At 40.7% G+C, this 19,244-nt stretch overlaps 1 protein-coding gene across 2 annotated transcripts in view; it reads right to left on the bottom strand.

Moving 5' to 3' along the window:
* NPHP1 (nephrocystin 1) overlaps positions 1-19,244 on the bottom strand; it is a 56,184-nt gene that overhangs the window by 23,872 nt on the left and 13,068 nt on the right. Inside the window, exons 9-13 of one of the 2 annotated variants that reach the window (XM_055120992.1) lie at positions 18,762-18,846; positions 17,053-17,147; positions 14,359-14,487; positions 3,968-4,042; positions 2,236-2,346 (exon numbers count right to left, since the gene is read on the bottom strand). In XM_055120992.1, coding sequence (XP_054976967.1) covers positions 2,236-2,346; positions 3,968-4,042; positions 14,359-14,487; positions 17,053-17,147; positions 18,762-18,846 — 495 coding nt within the window. Of the gene's footprint in view, positions 1-2,235; positions 2,347-3,967; positions 4,043-14,358; positions 14,488-17,052; positions 17,148-18,761; positions 18,850-19,244 lie in introns of both variants that reach the window. The other variant, XM_004609306.2, reaches the window with a different exon arrangement.

Below are 19,244 nucleotides of genomic sequence, written 5' to 3'. Positions count from 1 at the left end.
AGCCCCCAAACCTGATGCTATGACAACTATGACTATTGTTTATTGAATGTAAATATATTGTGGAATAATCTCAAGTCCATCAATATTAATTATGAGGGTTTGTTTCATCAAGAAATAGCACACTCAAATAAAATTCAAAGGTCTTTTGGCTCAGTACTTTATCGCCACAAATACTGCCAAAGGCTTCTAGACCTGTTTACACACTCGCAATCCTTAAAGAACTGAAAATGGGGCCAGGGAAATGGTTCAAAGGGCTGAGCATAGGTTCTATCCCTGGCACCACATGGTCTCCTGGACACTGCCAGGAATCACCTCTTGGCACTGAGCCAGGACCAGCCCCTGAACCCCAGTGGGTATCTCCCACACTCCCGCAAAAAATAGGCAAAAGAAAAATTACCTAGAACTGTGATCAGCAGTATACATTTTGCCTGTTCGGGGCCCTAAGCTCAACCCCCAGTTCTGCATGCCCCACTGGCCTCTTGGGATGCACCCTGCTGGGCTCTGGCACAGCTACCTCTGAGCAGTGCTGTGTTGCCAGGCCCAGCACTCAACAGCCTGGCATGATCTGCTAAGCGTTACCGGGACGAGGGCCCAGGTTCCCTGAACACTGCTTGAAGCCTCTCTCCACATTCGGAAAAGAAGAAAAAAGAAAGAAAGAAAGGAAGGAAGAAAGAAAGAAAGAAAGAAAGAAAGAAAGAAAGAAAGAAAGAAAGAAAGAAAGAAAGAAAGAAAGAAAGAAAGAAAGAAAGAAAGAAAGAAAGAAAGAAAGAAAGAAAGAGAGAGACAGAGAGAAAGAGAGAGAGGAAGGAAGGAAGGAAGGAAGGAAGGAAGAAAGAAAGAAAGAAAGAAAGAAAGAAAGAAAGAAAGAAAGAAAGAAAGAAAGAAAGAAAGAAAGAAAACAATAACACAGTGTATTTCCATTACTGTCATAATAAGTGGTTCTCTGGGTTACTTCACAGTCAAATATGTATACATATCTCTCAAGGTATTATTCGAATGTGGAAACATTTCATTACCATCACAGATGCCACCCACTGGTTCCATCACTTATACATATAAACTAATCCATCTCTCTGATGCTCACTTTATAAAAATTACCACTCTAGCGGTCTCTTCATTAGAACCCCGCTTACAAGGTTAAATGTATTTTGACACTTTCTCTATTGGATACCATACAGATTTTTAAATTTTTTAATCACTTTCTGCTAAGTCCTGTCCCTTTAAAATCTTCATTCTATAAAAGAGTGATGTTTCTTTTAGCTGTAAAATCAAATCAATGAACTTTCATTCTAAACACTAAAGAATGTTTCATTCTTTTTTTTTTCTCTCATTTAATTTTTTAATTAAATCACTGTGAGAAACACACTTGCAAAGTTTTTTATGATTGGGTATCAGTCATACAATGTTAAAACATCCATCTTTTCACAGTATACATTTCCCACCACCAATGTTCCCAGTTTCCCTCTAAACAACCCCATTCCAGCTCGCCTCTATTACAGACACTTTTCTTTTCTCTCTCTGTCTGTCTCATCTGTTTCTCTCTCCCTCCCTCCCTTTCTCTCTTTTACCCTCACTCCTTCTCTCTCTTCTTCTCTCCCTCTCTCTCACTCTTGTTCTTGCTCTCCTGCTCTCACTCTCCCTTTCTTTTTTTTTTTTTATTAGTTTATTTTTAATTAGAGAGTCATCGTGAGGGTACAGTTACAGATCCATACATTTTTGTGCTCATGCTTCCCCCATACAAAGTTCAATAACCCATCCCTTCACCAGTGCCCATTCTCCACCACCCGTAAACCCAACATCCCTCCCCCCCTCCCCAGACCCGTCTCCCCCCACCCCACCCTGCCACTATGGCAGGGAATTCCCTTTTGTTTTCTCTGATTAGGTGTTGTGGTTTGATTAGGTGTTGTGGTTTGCAATAGAGGTGTTGAGTGGCCATTGTGTTCAGTCTCTAGTCTGTATTCCACCCGCCTCACCCTTCCCCCACATGACCTCCAACCACATTTTACTTGGTGGTCCCTTCCCTGAGTTACCCAGAATGAGAGACCAGCCTCCAAGCCATGGAAACAAGAAGAATGTTTCATTCTAAACATTCACTACACAGAAAATTAGAAACACAGCACTTCTCATTTCTCAAGGAATTAAATTCAGTTACATGTAAAAAGCTTGATTATTTTACTTGTAAATAGTGTTCTTTTAATTGATATGTAGAAAACTTTTGTCTTTAAAATGACATACATTGCGAATATAAGAAATTCCAAGTTCAAATAATATTCCAAGATCTGGAGATGAAGAATTGGACCTGACAAAACAATCACCATCAAGCAAGCAGGGCAAAATGCCAGTAACCTGAAACAAGAGAGAACCGAAAGTCATTCAAAAATTCTAAATGGGAGGGAGGTTTTAGCTGTATCTACCTGTTGATGCTTCCCAGGTAAATGTGTTTTAAAGGAAACAAAAAGCAGAGAGCTTTCTTCGTCCCTACCACTTATTTGATATTTTCAGCCTTAACATTTGTGCTGAAGGGAAAGAGCTTTACCTTCACTTACTCTCTGCTTACAGGAGAGGTTAACATGAAAAAAGCATTGGACCCAGATACTCTATAAACAGAACGAAAATGAAGGACTATATACACATTTGCTCAATTTTACTGATGAGTGCCTTGTAAAATCTATTTTTCTTTCCTTTTTGTTTACTCCCTTCTCTCTCCCTAGGCCACGAAACTCTCTTTCTTGCCTATAAAATCCTATCCAACCTTCAAGGTCTAGTTTCTTCATAGAGCCTCAGAACTCGAATCAAGTTCTCCCTCCTTGGGGCACCACAGCCCTTGGAGTCCTGTAACCATTACATTCACCTGTGTGAGAGGCACACTCACTACACAACCCAGAGCACCACTCTCAGGACCCCTGAGAGCAGACTTGGAGGGGCCTGCTATCATGCCTGGCACATGAATGGCGAGTCATGGGCAGAGGATAATGCTATCATACATGTGTGTGTTTCCTCCCTACAACACTGAAATGCCCACATTACTTAGGAAAAATGCCTTGCACCTAACAGATGCCTAATTTCATTCAATAAAATAACATGTGCTTATTATTTATCTTTCAAATAGTTCATTGTACATCTGAGAAAACATTAGGGAATTCTACTCTCGGCCCTTCATATACATAGAGATGCTATATCAGAATTGTTAAGTGTTGTGTCAAAATACAAGCAGTAGACAGCTGGAAGCTCCTGGGGGTTTCAGTAGTGTGGAGATGTTTAGCACACAGGGAGGGGCTGGGCTTCCAATGCCCCCTCTGCCCTCTCACCAAACTCTATCTTGCTGTAAGATCTTCTGATGCAGTAAAAGGAAGGATAATGATAGGTTCTTAGCTTTCAATGACCACAAAGGAATTATTGTGGGCAGGAAGTGAATACAAAAAATGTAGGCCATAGAAAGAAGACAGTAAAAATAACTATCAAAACTTTATAATGAGAAGACCAGACGTCCTTGTCCTTACTGGCACCTATGGAATACTGACTCCGTGACATGGGACTACCTAACCACAGTCTGGTCTTTTTTTGTTCCAGCCTTAACAGTTCTTGGATGTGATGCACCAACCAGTCCCCTAGCACTATGTCCGATGTTATCTGATGAATAACATTGTTCTCATTAGCACATGTTTGAACACACTTCCTTAATTTTATTCTTCAATTTCTCTTTCATCAAAGGTCTTTTTCTAGCACTGAACTCTGAAATGCACCAAATGGGATGATTCATAGGAATTATAATTATGGTGAGTCATAAATATGAATAATTTTTTATCAAAGTCCTCAATGAACATTTAAGACACTAAAGATGCTTATACAGTCCATCCATTCTGTGCTAGACATGAATGGCACTTAAAGAGAATGCTCTGACTACCTCATCATAGCACTTAGTAGGACAAAGCTCATTTTATAATCTTTTTTCTCACAAATGACTTACCTGGGGAGAAAAAGTCCATGTTTTGGGCTTTTTGGGCTGCCATGTGGCTCTGACTGTATGAATGTTGCTCAGGACCTGAAATGAGATTTTCCATTTGAATTCCTTGAATCAACACAATTTCTACATTCCAAATAGTCAACAGGGTTGACACTAGGTAAGATTTTTTTACTTATTACTTTATACAATTCTGCAATGTTCTTTCTAAATCAAACATATATATATATATAAATTTAATTTAAAACACGTCAGCAACTTCTAAAATAAACTCAGACTCAGATATTCGTGCTCATAATAAATTCAATTCAATTAAATACTTGATATTTGAGAAATATTTACCAGCAGATATTTCCAGTTTTATTTTTAGTTTGTACATATTTTAATTGTTGAAATTTTGGGGGGGAGCAAGAAGGAGAAAGAAGGGGCATCAGAGAGGAGGCTGGAATAAACTGCAGTTGATATCGACCAGCCTAGCTCTCGCGCCTTCCTTCACCTGCCCATCGCTATCGGCCTCCCCAGGGTGGGGGAAGCGGCCTGAGACCACCCTTCGCAAGCGGCAGGAGAGATACAGAGCTGCTGCCCTTTGGTAAATACACAGGGCACTTTTTCTCATTGACAGTGAGGGATTATAGAAAAATATAATTAATATGTCAATATTAAACTTATTCAGGTATATTTTGTTCACTTTTTAAGGAGTGATCATAGTTATATTTGAAGGTTGACATTCATGAATTATGTTAGTATCATGGCTTTTAATTATATTATTTAATTAGTTACATCTATTATATTTAATTTCAGATCTTGGACAGACTTTGTTATATATTCTGTGATATCCCCATAACTATAAGAGCATGTGTAATAAGTGATATTTTCTATATCTGTGAAGATGATAGAACACTCATGTTTAGTAGCTCCACCTCTATGTATATAATGGAGATTCCTGATCATTGTGGTTGAGGATTTATGTTATATCTAGTATGTGAGTTTATGATGTTTCATTGAATATTTTTATTGACCACAGACCTGATAAGACAACTTCTATTTTAGACTATTACATAATCACTGGACACATTTTCAATATTAATCGATTCTTGCATTCTATTCTTCAAATAAGTCCTATAGTTATGCACTATTTTAATATATTGGCAGAATATTTTAAAATAATTTTGCTTACAACATTTTTGTAGTCATTAGTGATATCACTCCATCATTCTCCTTTATGATACCTTCCATGTTCATCTTTGACACTTATTATGATGACATTGTAAAATAAGAATTGGCTTTTATTTCCGGCACTAGTGCAGAATGCATGTAATTCAAAACTTCTCCCATTATAGAAGCTCGTGAAAATGACCATGATCATAAAGCATGCAACCCTTCGATTATAAATGCCTTATATCACAGAATATATAGCAGACCAAATAAGGGCAGAGAACTCCAGATAGTAATCAAGTTAACTCCAAACTCTCACGAATTACCATCTATATAGTTTAGATGCAGAATCTCCTACCCCTGCGCTAGGCTTTCTTCACCGGGGCCCCTTGGAGGGGGGCGGGTTGAGTTTCCTTCCCCGCTACAAGCAGAGCCCTGGTAGCCAAAAACCTCCAGAACCCAGCCACAGCCATGCTCAAGGTCACTCTCCACACACTCGGACGAGCCTCACACATGAAGGAACTGGCAGAGGAACCCACGCATGCGGGTCCTGGGGCTGAGATCTCCAAGCCTGCTGAGCCTCCTCCACCCAGACCCCCCATTTTCCAGTAGGTTGGCAGCCACACCCAAAAACTGCCCCGTAATCCCATCAGCATGTAATCCTATCAGCCAAGATCCAGAGATTACAGAAAACAAAGCTCCCAGAAGCGCACAGCCGAGAATAGTGGCCGCTTGACCTCTTACAGTCTAGCCCACTGATGTGCCTAAAGCAGCACATGTGTGTTTGGTTTTAACATACTTGCTTGTAGTCTCTGATCCACATTCTCTGTCCCTCTCAGAGAGCCTGGCAATCTACCAAGAGTATCCCACCCACGTGGAAGAGCCTAGCAAGCTCCCTGTGGCATATTCAATATGCCAAATACAGTAACAATAACAGGTCTTATTCCCTTGACCCTGAAAGAGCCTCCAATCATTGGGAAAGGTGAGTAAGGAGAGGCTGCTAAAATTTCAGGGCTGGGATGAATGAAGATATTACTGGTGCCCACTCAAGAAAATCGATGAAAAACGGGATGACAGTGATACAGTGAAATTTTTGTGAGGGGTGTGGAGTGGAGCACTCAAGCTGTTTTCAGAGCTTACTCCTGCTCTGTGCTTAGGGCTGGAGTGATAGCACAGCGGCTGGGCGTTCGCCTTTCATGCGGCCGACCTGAGTTTGATTCTTCCACCCCTCTCGGAGAGCCCGGCAAGCTACCGAGAGTATCGAGCCCGAGTGGCAGAGCCTGGCAAGCTACCCGTGCATATTGGATATGCCAAAAACAGCAACAATAAGTCTCTCAATGAGAGACATTACTGGTGCCCGCTCGAACAAATAGATGAGCAACAGGATGACAGTGTGGAGTGGGGCACCCAAGCTGTTCTCAGGGCTTACTACTGCTCTGTGCTTAGGGATCATGCCTGAGAGGGCTAGGGGCACAACATGTGGTGCTCAGAATAAAATCTGAGTTGGCTATGTGCAAGGCAAGTGCTTTTACCTAATGCAAAATCTCTACACACAAAAAATAACATACCCTTAACCCAGACACTTGAAGAAATTCCACTTGACTATTACCTACTATTTATGTAATACATTTTAATTATTTTAAATTCTCTTAATTTTTTTCAAGAAATATTTACCACTTCAAACTTGTAAGATGTCCTTTGCAATATTTCAAAATTGAGATCTTACACTATTTCTCCTTTTACATTTTCAACTTTACACTCAGGAATAACATCTCTTTGTTGTTTTACATTTCTTGATTTATAGACTGTGCTAAAAATGACTTCCTCCCACCATCTTGTTACACATTTGAGAAAACTGTAGCCAGAGATAATAAGTGACTTACTCAGAATGACACAAAAACCAGAATGCAAAGGACAAAATGAGGCAATCAAACTTCAAAAAGTATATACATTTTCCACTCAGCAGATAAACATTAAGAGCACCAAAGGACTCCTGTTAAAGAATACTGACTGTGTGTATCAACATAGCTGCTGTGCTCCAACATAGAACAATCATCATTTACAAAAGACAGGGCAGGACTCAGGAGGAAGAGGAAGATTTCAAGGGATCACAAATAGAAACGCAATGACAACGGGGAGACTAAAACTGGGGTCTCCTGGGCACTGGGGTCTCCTGGGCACTGAGTAGAGAGGCAGGCTTTGGTGAGAAGCAGCTAGATCTAGATATTGCAGAGGTTAATGGTACTCAACACACGAAAGAATAGAGGCAGCTTTACTGTTTGGAACCAGCAGGGTGGGGGCGGGAGCAGGGGGATGGCAACCTTCCTGCTGAGAGGAAGTAGGAGCCTGTGCAGATGGGACAAAGGTGGAGTCATGACACCAGAGTCAGAATTATTTTTGTTCTTTCAATGAACAATAAATAGCCCCAATAGCATCTTAGATAAAGAATTCTAAACTCCACTACAAAATCTGGTTCTCTGATGTAGCAATAATACTGCTAGATAGGGCAAAAGAAAGTAAGGTATCTTCAACGTACGTGTCTCTAAGAGGTACATGAAGACATCAAATACTAACAACACAAGCTCTAACGCTGAGTGTAAAAAAGAACAAAACAAGTTGGGCATATGTAATTAAATATTATTTTATATTCAAATTGGATAAAGATAATATCTAGACAATAATAAGGTGAAGACAGATTATTCAATAGGTTGCTAATATGTTCATATCTGTGATGTATAAAGAAGGAAGATAGGAAAGATATGAAAATAGAGATTTACATTTAATAGTTTATAGCTAAGCAGGTGAGCTAAAATCTTTAAAGGTGACCACTTAAATTATAGAAATATAAAATTTACTAATAGTAGAATGGAATGAAGAAAACAGTATTTCAATATCCAATACTCTATTCAATATTCTTATATTACTTAATCCTGATACAGATAACAAACAAAAAAAGAAAATCAAAGGCCTATTTCACTTTTAAATTGTAATGCAAAAATACTAAGTACTAGTGAATAAAATTTCAGTAATTTTTTAAAGCAAAATAGTTTATGATCAAGAAGACTTATCTCTCCTGTTTCTTTTTAAAACTATATTATTTTTGTTTAACTTTTAATATATTTAAGTATTCCAAACATACCAAACAGTAACAGTTATACCTGCTGTACTATTGCTCTGGTTCCCTTGACAAAGTTTTCCTTCTTTCATGAAGTGTTCTGGTCTTTTGTCTACTTAAAAGTTTCAGTGGGCTGGAGAGATAACACAGCAGGTGAGGTACTTGCCTTGCAAGTGGCCAATTCTGATTCAGTCTCTGGCACCATAAACAGCATAAACAGTACATTGGGTAGGGCGTTTGCCTTGCACACGGGGGGCCAGGGTCAATCCTCGGCATCCTTTAGGGTCCCCCAAGCACTGCCAGGAGTAATTCCTGAGTATAAAGCCGGAGCAACCCTTGAGCATCACTGGGTATGCCTCCAAAAGCCAAAAAAAAAAAAAAAAAGGAGTTCATAAAGAATATAAATACTGGGGCTGGAGTGATAGCACAGTGGGTAGGGCATTTGCCTTGCACGCGGCCGACCCGGGTTTGAATCCCAGCATCCCATATGGTCCCCTGAGCACCGCCAGGGGTGGTTCCTGAGTGCGCAGCCAGGAGTAACCCCTGTGCATTGCCAGGTGTGACCCAAAAAGCAAAAAAAAAAAAAAAAAAAAGAATATAAATACTGTATCTTAAAGGCATTAGAAATAGCAAGTGGTTTCAATAAAATTTTAGAATACAGAATCAATTTCCACCAAGAGGACCCCCCTCTTGGTGGGGGGTCAAGGTAGGGGGTGGTGCGGGAGATGCTTGATATGGTACTCAGGAGCCCAGGATCCAGTCCCTGCAATTCTAGACCAGCGTGGCTTGTCACTGAATGTGAGAGTTCAAGGATGATATAGCGTAGACCCTGCAGCACTGGGCATCACTGGGCCACACCTGATGTGCTGGGATGGGAACCACCTGGGACCTGTGATGGGGAGTCCTTGGGAGCAACCTGACAGTGCTCAGGGCTGCCAGGGATATGCCTTAGCCCCTGTGCAACCTCTCCAACCTCACAGAGATGTGTAGACTTACTTTTATGCTTTTGTAAGTTCAACTCAGTATAAGAGGCACTGCTAGACTAGGAGACTGCAGCACGCACCAAGCAAACACACCATGGGCAGCATATGGCTCTTCATCCAATACTCCAATGAGAAAGAGAAAATTTTGAAATAACAGGGAAATCTGAACATAGGTGAAAATATGTGAAAAGAGAAAAGAATTCCTGAAGGCTAGAATTCTTCCTAGTGTATAAAGATGGCTATGAAACATAGGTAGTTATGTAAGAAAATGCTTATTTTTGTACATATATAAGTACAAAAGCAGACATGTATGACTGCAATAAAATGTCCATTTTAATCACTTTTTTATTTCAAAAACAATTCAGAAAAACTGGGTATAGATCAACCAGTTTAGTAAATTCTTGATAATTCCATCTTTCCTCTACTTCTGTTTATACTGAATAATGTTATGATAAAAATTCATTTTTAGGGTTCTAGCATGATAGTAGGGTGCTTGCCTTGCATGCAACTGACCTGGATTCAATCCCTGGCATGCCATAAGGTCCCCTGAGTTCCATCAAGGGTGACCCCTGAGTGCAAAGCCAAGAACAGGTCCTGAGCACAACTGGGTGTGACCCCGCCAAAAAAAGAAACCAAAATAAGTTTCTTATTAAATTTATTTTCAAATTTGAAGTAAGGCTGGCTAGAAATCTAACTAATACCACATCTATCTATTACCAATGTGATTTCATGTTTTACTACATTCTCAAATCATGACTTCTAACACATTATACACCAGTATTCTTGGTAAAAGAAGAAAAAGGCCATGGTAAAAAAAGAAAAGGACAAACCATGAAAAAAGTGGAAAGAAGGAAAATGGCATATATTTTCTCGAGTTTTCTAAATTCTGTTTGATGACTGAAGTAAAAACTAAAATTTTGTGTGAGGTGTTTCCTACTGTACATAGAAGTTTGACAGTGTTTCTATCTTTAGATCCATTGAAACACTTTTAAGTAACTAACATGAGTTATTTAGTGACTTCCCAGTTTGGAAATGAGATATAAATTAGATTTAGATATTGTATTTCATATGAGATAACCCTGATGTATCATTACAATTAGAGTTTCCATCTTTATTTGATATTCTCATATGTGAGGATGGGATGAGGCATAGTAAAATATGCACCAATGAGGAAAAGCAGGCAACCCACATTGTCTTGGTCACTCATGACACCTACTGGCTCACTGATGACACTGCTTTTGTACAGAGCGTACAAGGGAGGAACCACTATTTTAACCCAAGTTCATTTATTTAAATACCAGGTGAAAGGAAGGTTATTTGCTCCAGTGGAAAGTTAGAAGTGCACGCACTGTGAACAAAACTAGATCCACAAACTCCTCCCAACTAGATCCCTTTCCAGGGTAACATCACCATCATCCATCTGGATGTGGAAGTCAGAAGTCTCATATCATATGTGACACCCAGTTTGTCTCAGCCAATCTATCAACAAATTCTGTTCACATTTACCTTAGAAATAACCTGTGAGCTACAGCTTTTATCCCCAACTCCACATCTAGAATCTAACTTATCAGAATGATTTCTCATCTAATGCCCCGAACACTTATTTAATTCTGTATTGTTCTACATGCTTACGTTAACTCATTCAATTCTCCCAACAGCCCTAAGAATATGTGCCAGTTAGGTAAGATACAGCAAGGTCCAGTCAATCAGCCTCCTACACATGGTAAATGATGGAGCTGGAGTTGAACCTAGCCAAGCTGGCTCCAGGCTTTATTTTTTGGAAAGTGACATTTTTGACCTTTTGACCACCATACTGTGGTCAAAGCTTCTCAAGTGATCTGAGCCACTTAGGTTCATCATTCCATAATATAAAACAAAATCGTGTCAGTTCCTCCCAAGGATTTCCCTGTGTATGAGACCAAACTCCCCTGCATCACAGTCATGACACCTTCCACTGTATCCTGCGTCTCAGATTCCGTATCCCACACTCTCTCGGGCTCCCTCCACCCAGCCACAGTGGTCTTCCACCCTCATGCTGCTACCCAATAGGACCTTTGCCTGTGCTGCCGCTCCTCCTTTCCCTCTCGGCTTGGCTAAAGCCTGCTCACTCCTCAGATTACTTCCTCAGGAAAGAGCTTGGACTACTGATTTGCGATTTCTGTATTTTTTTAACAATGTAATATACTTCTCTGTTTCTCAAAATTTTCCATCTTTGGAAGCTTACTTTGTCTCATATTAATATTTTGTGAATGGCATCTTTTTTCTATCCTTTGATTTTTAACCTGCCTATACTATTACACTTTGGGTGGGTTTCTTTTACATAGTATATCTCACTGTGATTTTAGTTTGCATTTCTCAGATGATTTAGCATATGTTGAGCATCTTTTTATATGCCTCGTGGTTTTGTTTATATTTTCTTTGTTAAGTGCCTAGGCAAACCTTTGACCATCAAAATATTGAACTAGATGGTTTTATTTCTTAAACATCCTAGATCTTAGGAAGGGGAAAAGTTCAATATTTTATCATTACATATGATGATACTTGTAGGATAACATAGCCACAAGGAGCTTAGGTTTATCCGGGTCACACCCATCAAGGTGCTCCCAAGTCACTCCCATTCCTTTGTCTGTCTGTAACCACTTCTCTATACTCTCTTCCCCAACCAGTTAATCAGCTTTTCCCCCTAATCCGACTCTGTAAATTTGTAAGGTCAGATCTTTCTAGGACACTGAACTTATATTGTAAGTTAATATTGCCTTTCTCCTCTCCTTATGTCTTTTGAATAGTCTACCTTAAAGCAATGTGGCTTTTGTATAGACACAAGAAGACAATATTATGCTTTTGTAATTTGGGATTTAATTGGCTTCAAATATTATTCATTCCTGGGCATCTGCTTTCTTGACTTAAGACTCAGTTGCCCTCAGTTCCTAGCACCCCAAAAGCAGGGTTCCAATGAGGGATGGGACGGACCCAGGGCAAGTGGTGAGTTATGTGCTACCCTGGCCAAAGTGCCACGATTCTAAACTATAAGTTAAGAGCTTGATCATGGACAAATACTGTCATGATCTAAAAGTAACGACGAGACTAGGACCCTGCTAGGGATAGGAAAGACTAATCTGGCCTGAGCACTGTAGTCTGAGATCAAGATGGCCCCAGGAGAGCAATTCTATAAGCTTAATATATCTCTTACTGTGTCCATACAAAATGGTTAATATTATAAATGCTTATATGTTTATTGGCCTAGGAGAGGAGAAACACACCCATTGGATTCCACCCTTGGGTGGGCCATCCTGCTGAAAGAGAATCTGTCTTAGAAGCAGTATCCCCTGAGGGAAAGAACGTTACCCCTATTGATTGTGACCACACCTATGTATAAGCCCCAGCACCTCATGCTTGGGGATTTAACTAGGCTGTAAGACTGGGTTGTGGGGAGAGATCAAGAGCTGGGAGAGAAGCAGAGAGACAGGAGTGAATGGAATAAACGGCAACTGATCAATTAAAAACAAGAGCAGCTTGGCTCTCATTTCCCCCTCCCTCTGCCCCATGGCCCGGGCCGCTCTGGCTGGGTGAGCAGGGTGAGCAGCCCAGGACTGACCCCCCACCCCCCGAATCTGGGGACGGCTGATGGGGAGAGCCACAGGGGCTCTCCCCTGGTTGCCCCCTGCCAGATGTTTTTTACAGCTACTAGCTTTAGTTTTCCCTTGCTGCCCTTTACCAATTTGAGAAATTCCCCAGTGTTCCTATTTTGTAAAGGTTTTTTTCTCAGTCTTACTGAGAATAGCTAGCTTATACTGATACATAAATTTAAGATATATAGCATGAAGCTCTGATTTAGATATACTGTGAAATGACTGCCATCATAGGTTCTGCTAAGTTCCATCTTCTAATACAGATACAATAAAAAGAAATGAAAGAAAATAAAAACAGGGAGGGTTAGAAAGTAGGGAGGGAGGCACACTGGTGATGCGTGTGGTGTGGGAATCACATGCATGGGAAACCACCAATAAAGGTGTTGCAAATCACAGAATCTCAATAAAGTTTTTTTAAAAGCAAAACCAAATATTTCTCTTCATATGAGAAAAAGATGTTAATTAATAAGATGTTGAAATTTGTCCACGCTTTTTACTTTTCTATTGAAGTAAATGGTTTCTCCATAAGTTCTGTAAATATGACAAATATAATGACCAATTTTTAAAGGTTTAAATATTGGTTATACAGTATACAATTATACTTGAATTCCTAGACTAAGTGACAATAGATCATGATATACTATAATTTTTTCAAATATTGCTAGGTGAAAGTTGCTAACATTTTGTTTAGGGTTTTAATTTTAATATTCATAAGAGATACTGATTCTGTAATTATTCTTCCTCAAAATGTTGTCATATTTTACATGTTTTTCTTGGGAAGCATTTCCTCTTTCCTAACCTTTGAAATAGTTTATATACTACTGTAGCTAGGTGGTCACACGCAGGGACTACCCCCAGCGCCATGCAATCCCACCAATGGCCAACATCCAGAGACTATAAAACCAAGCTCTTGGAAGAGAGTGATGCAGAGAGTCTCTTGTCCACGAGCCTGGCTGTCTTTACTGGGGCCCCTCAAAGGGGGTGGGTCTCAGTTTTCCTTCCCACCCCTGAGCAGAGCCCCCACAGCCGAAGACCTCTGGAGCCCAGCCATAGCCATGCTCAAGGCCTCTCTCCACACGTTCAGACGAGCCTCACACATGAAGGAACAGGCAGAGGAACCCAGGCGTGTGGGACCCGGGGCTGAGATCTCCAAGGCTACTCGGATTGGGACTGGGCCTCTTCCGCCCAGATCCCCTATTTTCCAGTAGGTAGGTGGTCACACCCAGGGACTGCCCCCGGCACCGTGTAATCCCACCAACGGCCAATATACAGAGACTACAAAACCAAGCTCCTGGAAGCGACATCCTATAGCCTGGGAGGTAGGAGGGATCTTGGGGACATGGGTCGGGGGGTAGTTGACACTGGTGTTGGGATTGGTGTTGGAATATTGTATGCTTGAAACTCAACTATGAATAACCTTCTAAGCCACAGGGCCTTAATAAAAAAATAATTTAAAATAAAATAAAATGCTTTTCTATTTAGGTGCAAACTGATACCACTGCCCAGTAAACTCACCTTAGTGCCATCAAACAGACAGAGGCGTATGTGTCGACTAAGAACCTGGATGCTCGTTCCAGGAAAGGGAATCATCTTACAGCTCCACAGGGTCAGGATCAATGAAACACGACTTGGTCTTGACCTAATCTGAGAGAAAAATCAGTTATAGAAAACGTTTATTTGTATGACTGACAAAACAGACTCAATTTTGATGCAATCTTACTCTTTGATAAAGAGTAAGAAAATGTACATAAAATAAAAATAATAAAATAAACATTTTATACATAAGTTCATAATACCATATTTTCAGGTATTAGTATAATAAACAGATCAAACACAGCAAACACTACATATTGACTCCACAAAAACATTTCACACTAAGTATTTTCCAGGGGGTATGGTGCAGCCCAGCAGCAAACCTGTGGGGGCGAGTTTAACAGCAGCCTAATGGTGCTTTCAGGTTTCCTGATACCCCAAAATTGCCACTGTGCCTCTGGCCGGACCCCAACAACTTAGGTATGTGGGAGTCACACCCACAGGTTTGACTCAACTATACAAACTCACTTATCAGCTTTGCTTCAGAGACTCACAAATTAAATTTCAAAAGAGATAAAAATCAGACCATTTAAACACATTAACGGTGATGATTCAGAGACTTGCAAACAATCCTGGAAGAGAGCAGCATGCCGCAGAGATGTCTCCCCACCCTGTGTCAGGCTGATTTCACCAGCGCACCTTGAGGGGTAGAGGTGTGTCCCTCTGCCTGCCCCAAATGAACCCTGACAGCAACAAACCTCCAGAACCCAATCACCGTCAGGTTCACCACCAATCTTCACAGGCTCGTCCAGAGGTCCTCACGCATGAGAATGAATCCACTGAAAACCCCAGGTGACTGAAAACTCCAGGCTACATGGAGTCAGGGATGGGTGGCCTACCCTCATCTCCCACCCTTCTGGTTTCCTGGCAGTCATACCCAAGAACTGCCTCTGGGCACCATTTAAGCACACTAACGATCATGATCCAGAGACTCACAAATGAATCTCAGAAGAAAGCAGCACGCTGAGAGATGACTCCAGACCCCAAATATTTAAAATATTTTAGAATTCCAGGATCACATGGCTGCTTTTGCACATCTCCTACTATTCATAACAAGCAACACAAAATATATTATTTAGCATCTGCCTATGGGGCAGTCTTAGACGGTGGTGGGAACATTCACAATAATGGTGTTGAAAAAATGTAATGGTGGTGGGAAGTGCTGAATGCAAACAATTATTGTGCACAACTTTGTTTGTTTGTTTTTGGATCACCTCCAGCAATGCACAGGGGTTACTCCTAGCTCATGCACTCAGGAATTACTCCTGGTGGTGCTTGGGGGACCATATGAGATGCTGGAAATTGAACCCGGGTTAGCCGCATGCAAGGCAAACGCCCTACCCGCTGTGCTATTGCTCCAGCCCCTATTGTGAAAAACTTTATGAAAATGAAATCTAAAAATTAAAAAGAAAAGTAATGTGGAGTTCATGCCTGCTTCAGTCAGCTTAATCAGTGGCTGAATAAATAGCAGTACTCCTACATTAAAAAAAAAAAAGAATTTTCCAGGCAATGCTCAGGTAAAAAGGCACTAAAATTCTATGCTATCCCTTCCCACAAAACTTAACACACATGATTCTCTCTCATTCTTCCTTTGCAGCTATAGTTAGGCAGGAGCGGAGTGGAAGAGGAAAAAACAAAGAGGCAGTGATTTGCTCTAATGTGAGCTATATTTGCAAAAATAAATGAGCACAGAATTAAAGATAAAGAGGAATTTCTACTCTAAATTGTGGCTATTACAGGAATCCCTTATTTGAAGCTCTCCCCCAAAGAGTATAATCATGAAGTGCTGTCCACTTTCTTATACCTACTTAATTAAAATACTATCATTAATAATGACAATAATAACAATCATGATACAGCCTAATGTTTACTAAATTCTTACTATGCACAGGTACTGTTCTAAGCTGTTTACACAGAGAATGTAATTCTCACTTCATGTTGAAAGTATTATTATTATTATTCCCATTCATTCATTCATTCGTTCATTCATTTTGGTTTGGGGGCCATACTCACCTATGCTCAGAGCTTAATCCTGACTGTTTGGGGATCATTTCTGACAGTGCTTGGGGCCATACACGGTGCCATATCAGCCACATGCAAGGCAAGTGCCTTAATCTCTATCTATACTATAATTCTCTGGTTCCTCATTACTCCCAATTAGGAAATGAGGAAAAGAATGGTTAAGATAGATATCTAGATGATTTCTCAAGACAGTAGAAGAAAAGAACAATGGGGAAGAGAAACAAAATGAAGTAAAGGTAAAAACTATTCAAGTTTTGAGACCGAAGTAATAGTACAGAGTGTAGGGCACTTGCCTGGCACATAATCAACCCAGGTTTGATCTCCAGCATTCCATATGGTCTCCCAAGCCCAGCCAGGAATAATTCCTGAGCACAGAGCAGGAGTAATACCTGACTCGGTGTGGCAAAACCCCCAAAAATCCAAGTTTTATCCCGGGTATGAAAGTATTTATTTATTTCAAAATTATAATATGGAAAGGCCTTTTGACTTTGTTATGCATTAATCAATTAACATTTCATTGTAAAGACTTTACATATACTTATAATCATGACAATCTGGAAAAGGTATCATTTCACTGAAAGTAACTGTACTCACAGTGCCTGCCTGAGCATCCCACAGAAGATCCTTGAAGGCCAGCTGTGAAGGAGTGAGCTCTGGTTGTAGGAAGTAACGTGCTCGAAACTGATTCCCTGAAAAAATAATTCTTCATTTGCTTTTGAAGAGTCAAAATCAAAACTAAAATTCATGATTTTATGCTATACACTTGGGTAACAGACACCTCCAAAATGCTAAGTTGCAGACTAGAAACTTGCTTCCTAAGAGACAAATTTCCTCCATCAAAATAACTGTAGGAAGTTAAAGCCAGAAGTACAGAAAAGCTGGTCTTAAAGAAGCTCTATGAAAGAAAAGATCTAAAAGGCTGCTCATTCTTTCTTTCCAGGAACATGCCCTCTTCTCTCCTGTTCTCTCTTTCTCCCCTAAATAAATCATTTTAAAAAGAGGAAAAATCTTAGACTTTTAGAACAATCAAATATCCCATGATGAAGATAATTCAGTTCAATTTTTTTTGTAAAAAAAAAAAACAACAGAAAAACTGCACATATTTATTGAAGATTTTACAGAAACTATAAAATCATTATTTTTTACTTAACAAAAATCATTTATACTGCTTTTACATGCTTTCTTTATGTACACTACTTAGTACATCATCATTTACTCATCTGAGAAATAATTCTGTGTTCCTACTCAGCTCCTACTAGGAACTGGAAATAGAAATGTGAATCAGAGAATGAGGTCTCGTGCTCTCATTAGTCAATGGCTGGATGGGGGGTACTACGTAAGAAATAAACAGGGGCTGCAGGGACATGGCTCAGTGGCAGAGCCCCTGCCTTGCTGGTGTGAGGCCCAGAATTAGATGCTCAAAACATTCCCACATGCTGGGTGTGATCCCTGACACTGTGTGATTGTGATACTGGTTGCACCACAAGAGCAACCCCCAGTGCACTGCAACCAAGTGAGTGGGGGCACACGACAAATGTGTGACACTCCCACTTACCCACCCAGACACTACCACCACCACACACACACACACACACACACACACACACACACACGATGAGCAGGGGAAAGAAAGAAATAGACATGAGAACAAGCAAAATAAATGTAAGCTCACATAAACCAATATAGGATACTCATGAGAACGGCAGCAGGGGAAGTGCCAGGACTCAGGAAGGCATCCCTGGGAAGGAGAAATTAGCCCAGAGGTTCAGGAAGAAGGAGCAGCCTGGCATTTAGCAAGGGCTGGCCCCTTTTCCAACCTGGACAACTTCAAAGCAGCACAGGTATTCAACAACTTGGGGTAATGAGAAGAGCACCTCACTACCACCACCACCAAACGAGCTCACGGATGAAAGCAGAAGGGAAATCTAAGACTGAGTAAAATCAAAATCAAACAAAAACCAGACATGGCAAATGAAGATAATTCTTTGGGAAAGTCCCGTTATAAAGACAAGCAGGGAAAGGAAGACCAGCTAGAATGAAAAGAGCTGGAACTGTTAGTTTCTGAAAGGGGGCTGGTCATCGAGAGAGCTGGGCTTCTATCACAGAGGAGAGGGGAGGGGACCCAGAATGTAGGGAAACAGACTGGCCTCCGCATGCTCAGAAGCCTTCCCTCCATGTCACAGGAAGAACAAAGTGAAAGATGAGCCCCCACCCCCACACCCAGACATGTGTAATTCAACATCTTCTACAGCTTTTTCTGGCTGGCTGAAAAATCAAGAATTAATCTGACAGGTACCTCTTACCTTCTTCCAGAAGCTGGAAAAGTGTGGAAGGCCTGAACCCTGACGGTATGGCTCCCATTGTGGTTAACGTGTCAATGGTATGTATCTGCTGAGGAACGTGAACACAAAAATGCTCCTTTTCATTTATTTCTTCTCTTCCAGAATACTTTCTCTTTATTACTACAGCACTACAACCCTCCACAAAGATTTTAGTGAAACCCCAGATTTTAGTGAAAGAAGACAGGAACGTCATCCCAATTTTGAGAATGCCGGCACTGAATCCTGGCTCCTTCCAGGTGCTCAGGTGGTACCCTCCATGCTCACACCAGAGCAGCTGCTTTCAACACGCTATTCAAAACTATTTAAAAACCAAAGCCCAGCTCCGGTCCTGCTGCCCCATAATGCACTGTTATGTGACTGAGGAGTTAACATCCCAATCAATGTGCACTATAGAATGCGTGGTTGTTTTGGTGGATGTTCAAGTGAACTCTCTCTCTCTCTCTC

Source organism: Sorex araneus, chromosome X, assembly GCF_027595985.1.
Source record: "Sorex araneus isolate mSorAra2 chromosome X, mSorAra2.pri, whole genome shotgun sequence".
Classification (NCBI taxonomy): domain Eukaryota; kingdom Metazoa; phylum Chordata; class Mammalia; order Eulipotyphla; family Soricidae; genus Sorex; species Sorex araneus.
This window is presented reverse-complemented; position numbering and strand designations above follow the sequence as displayed.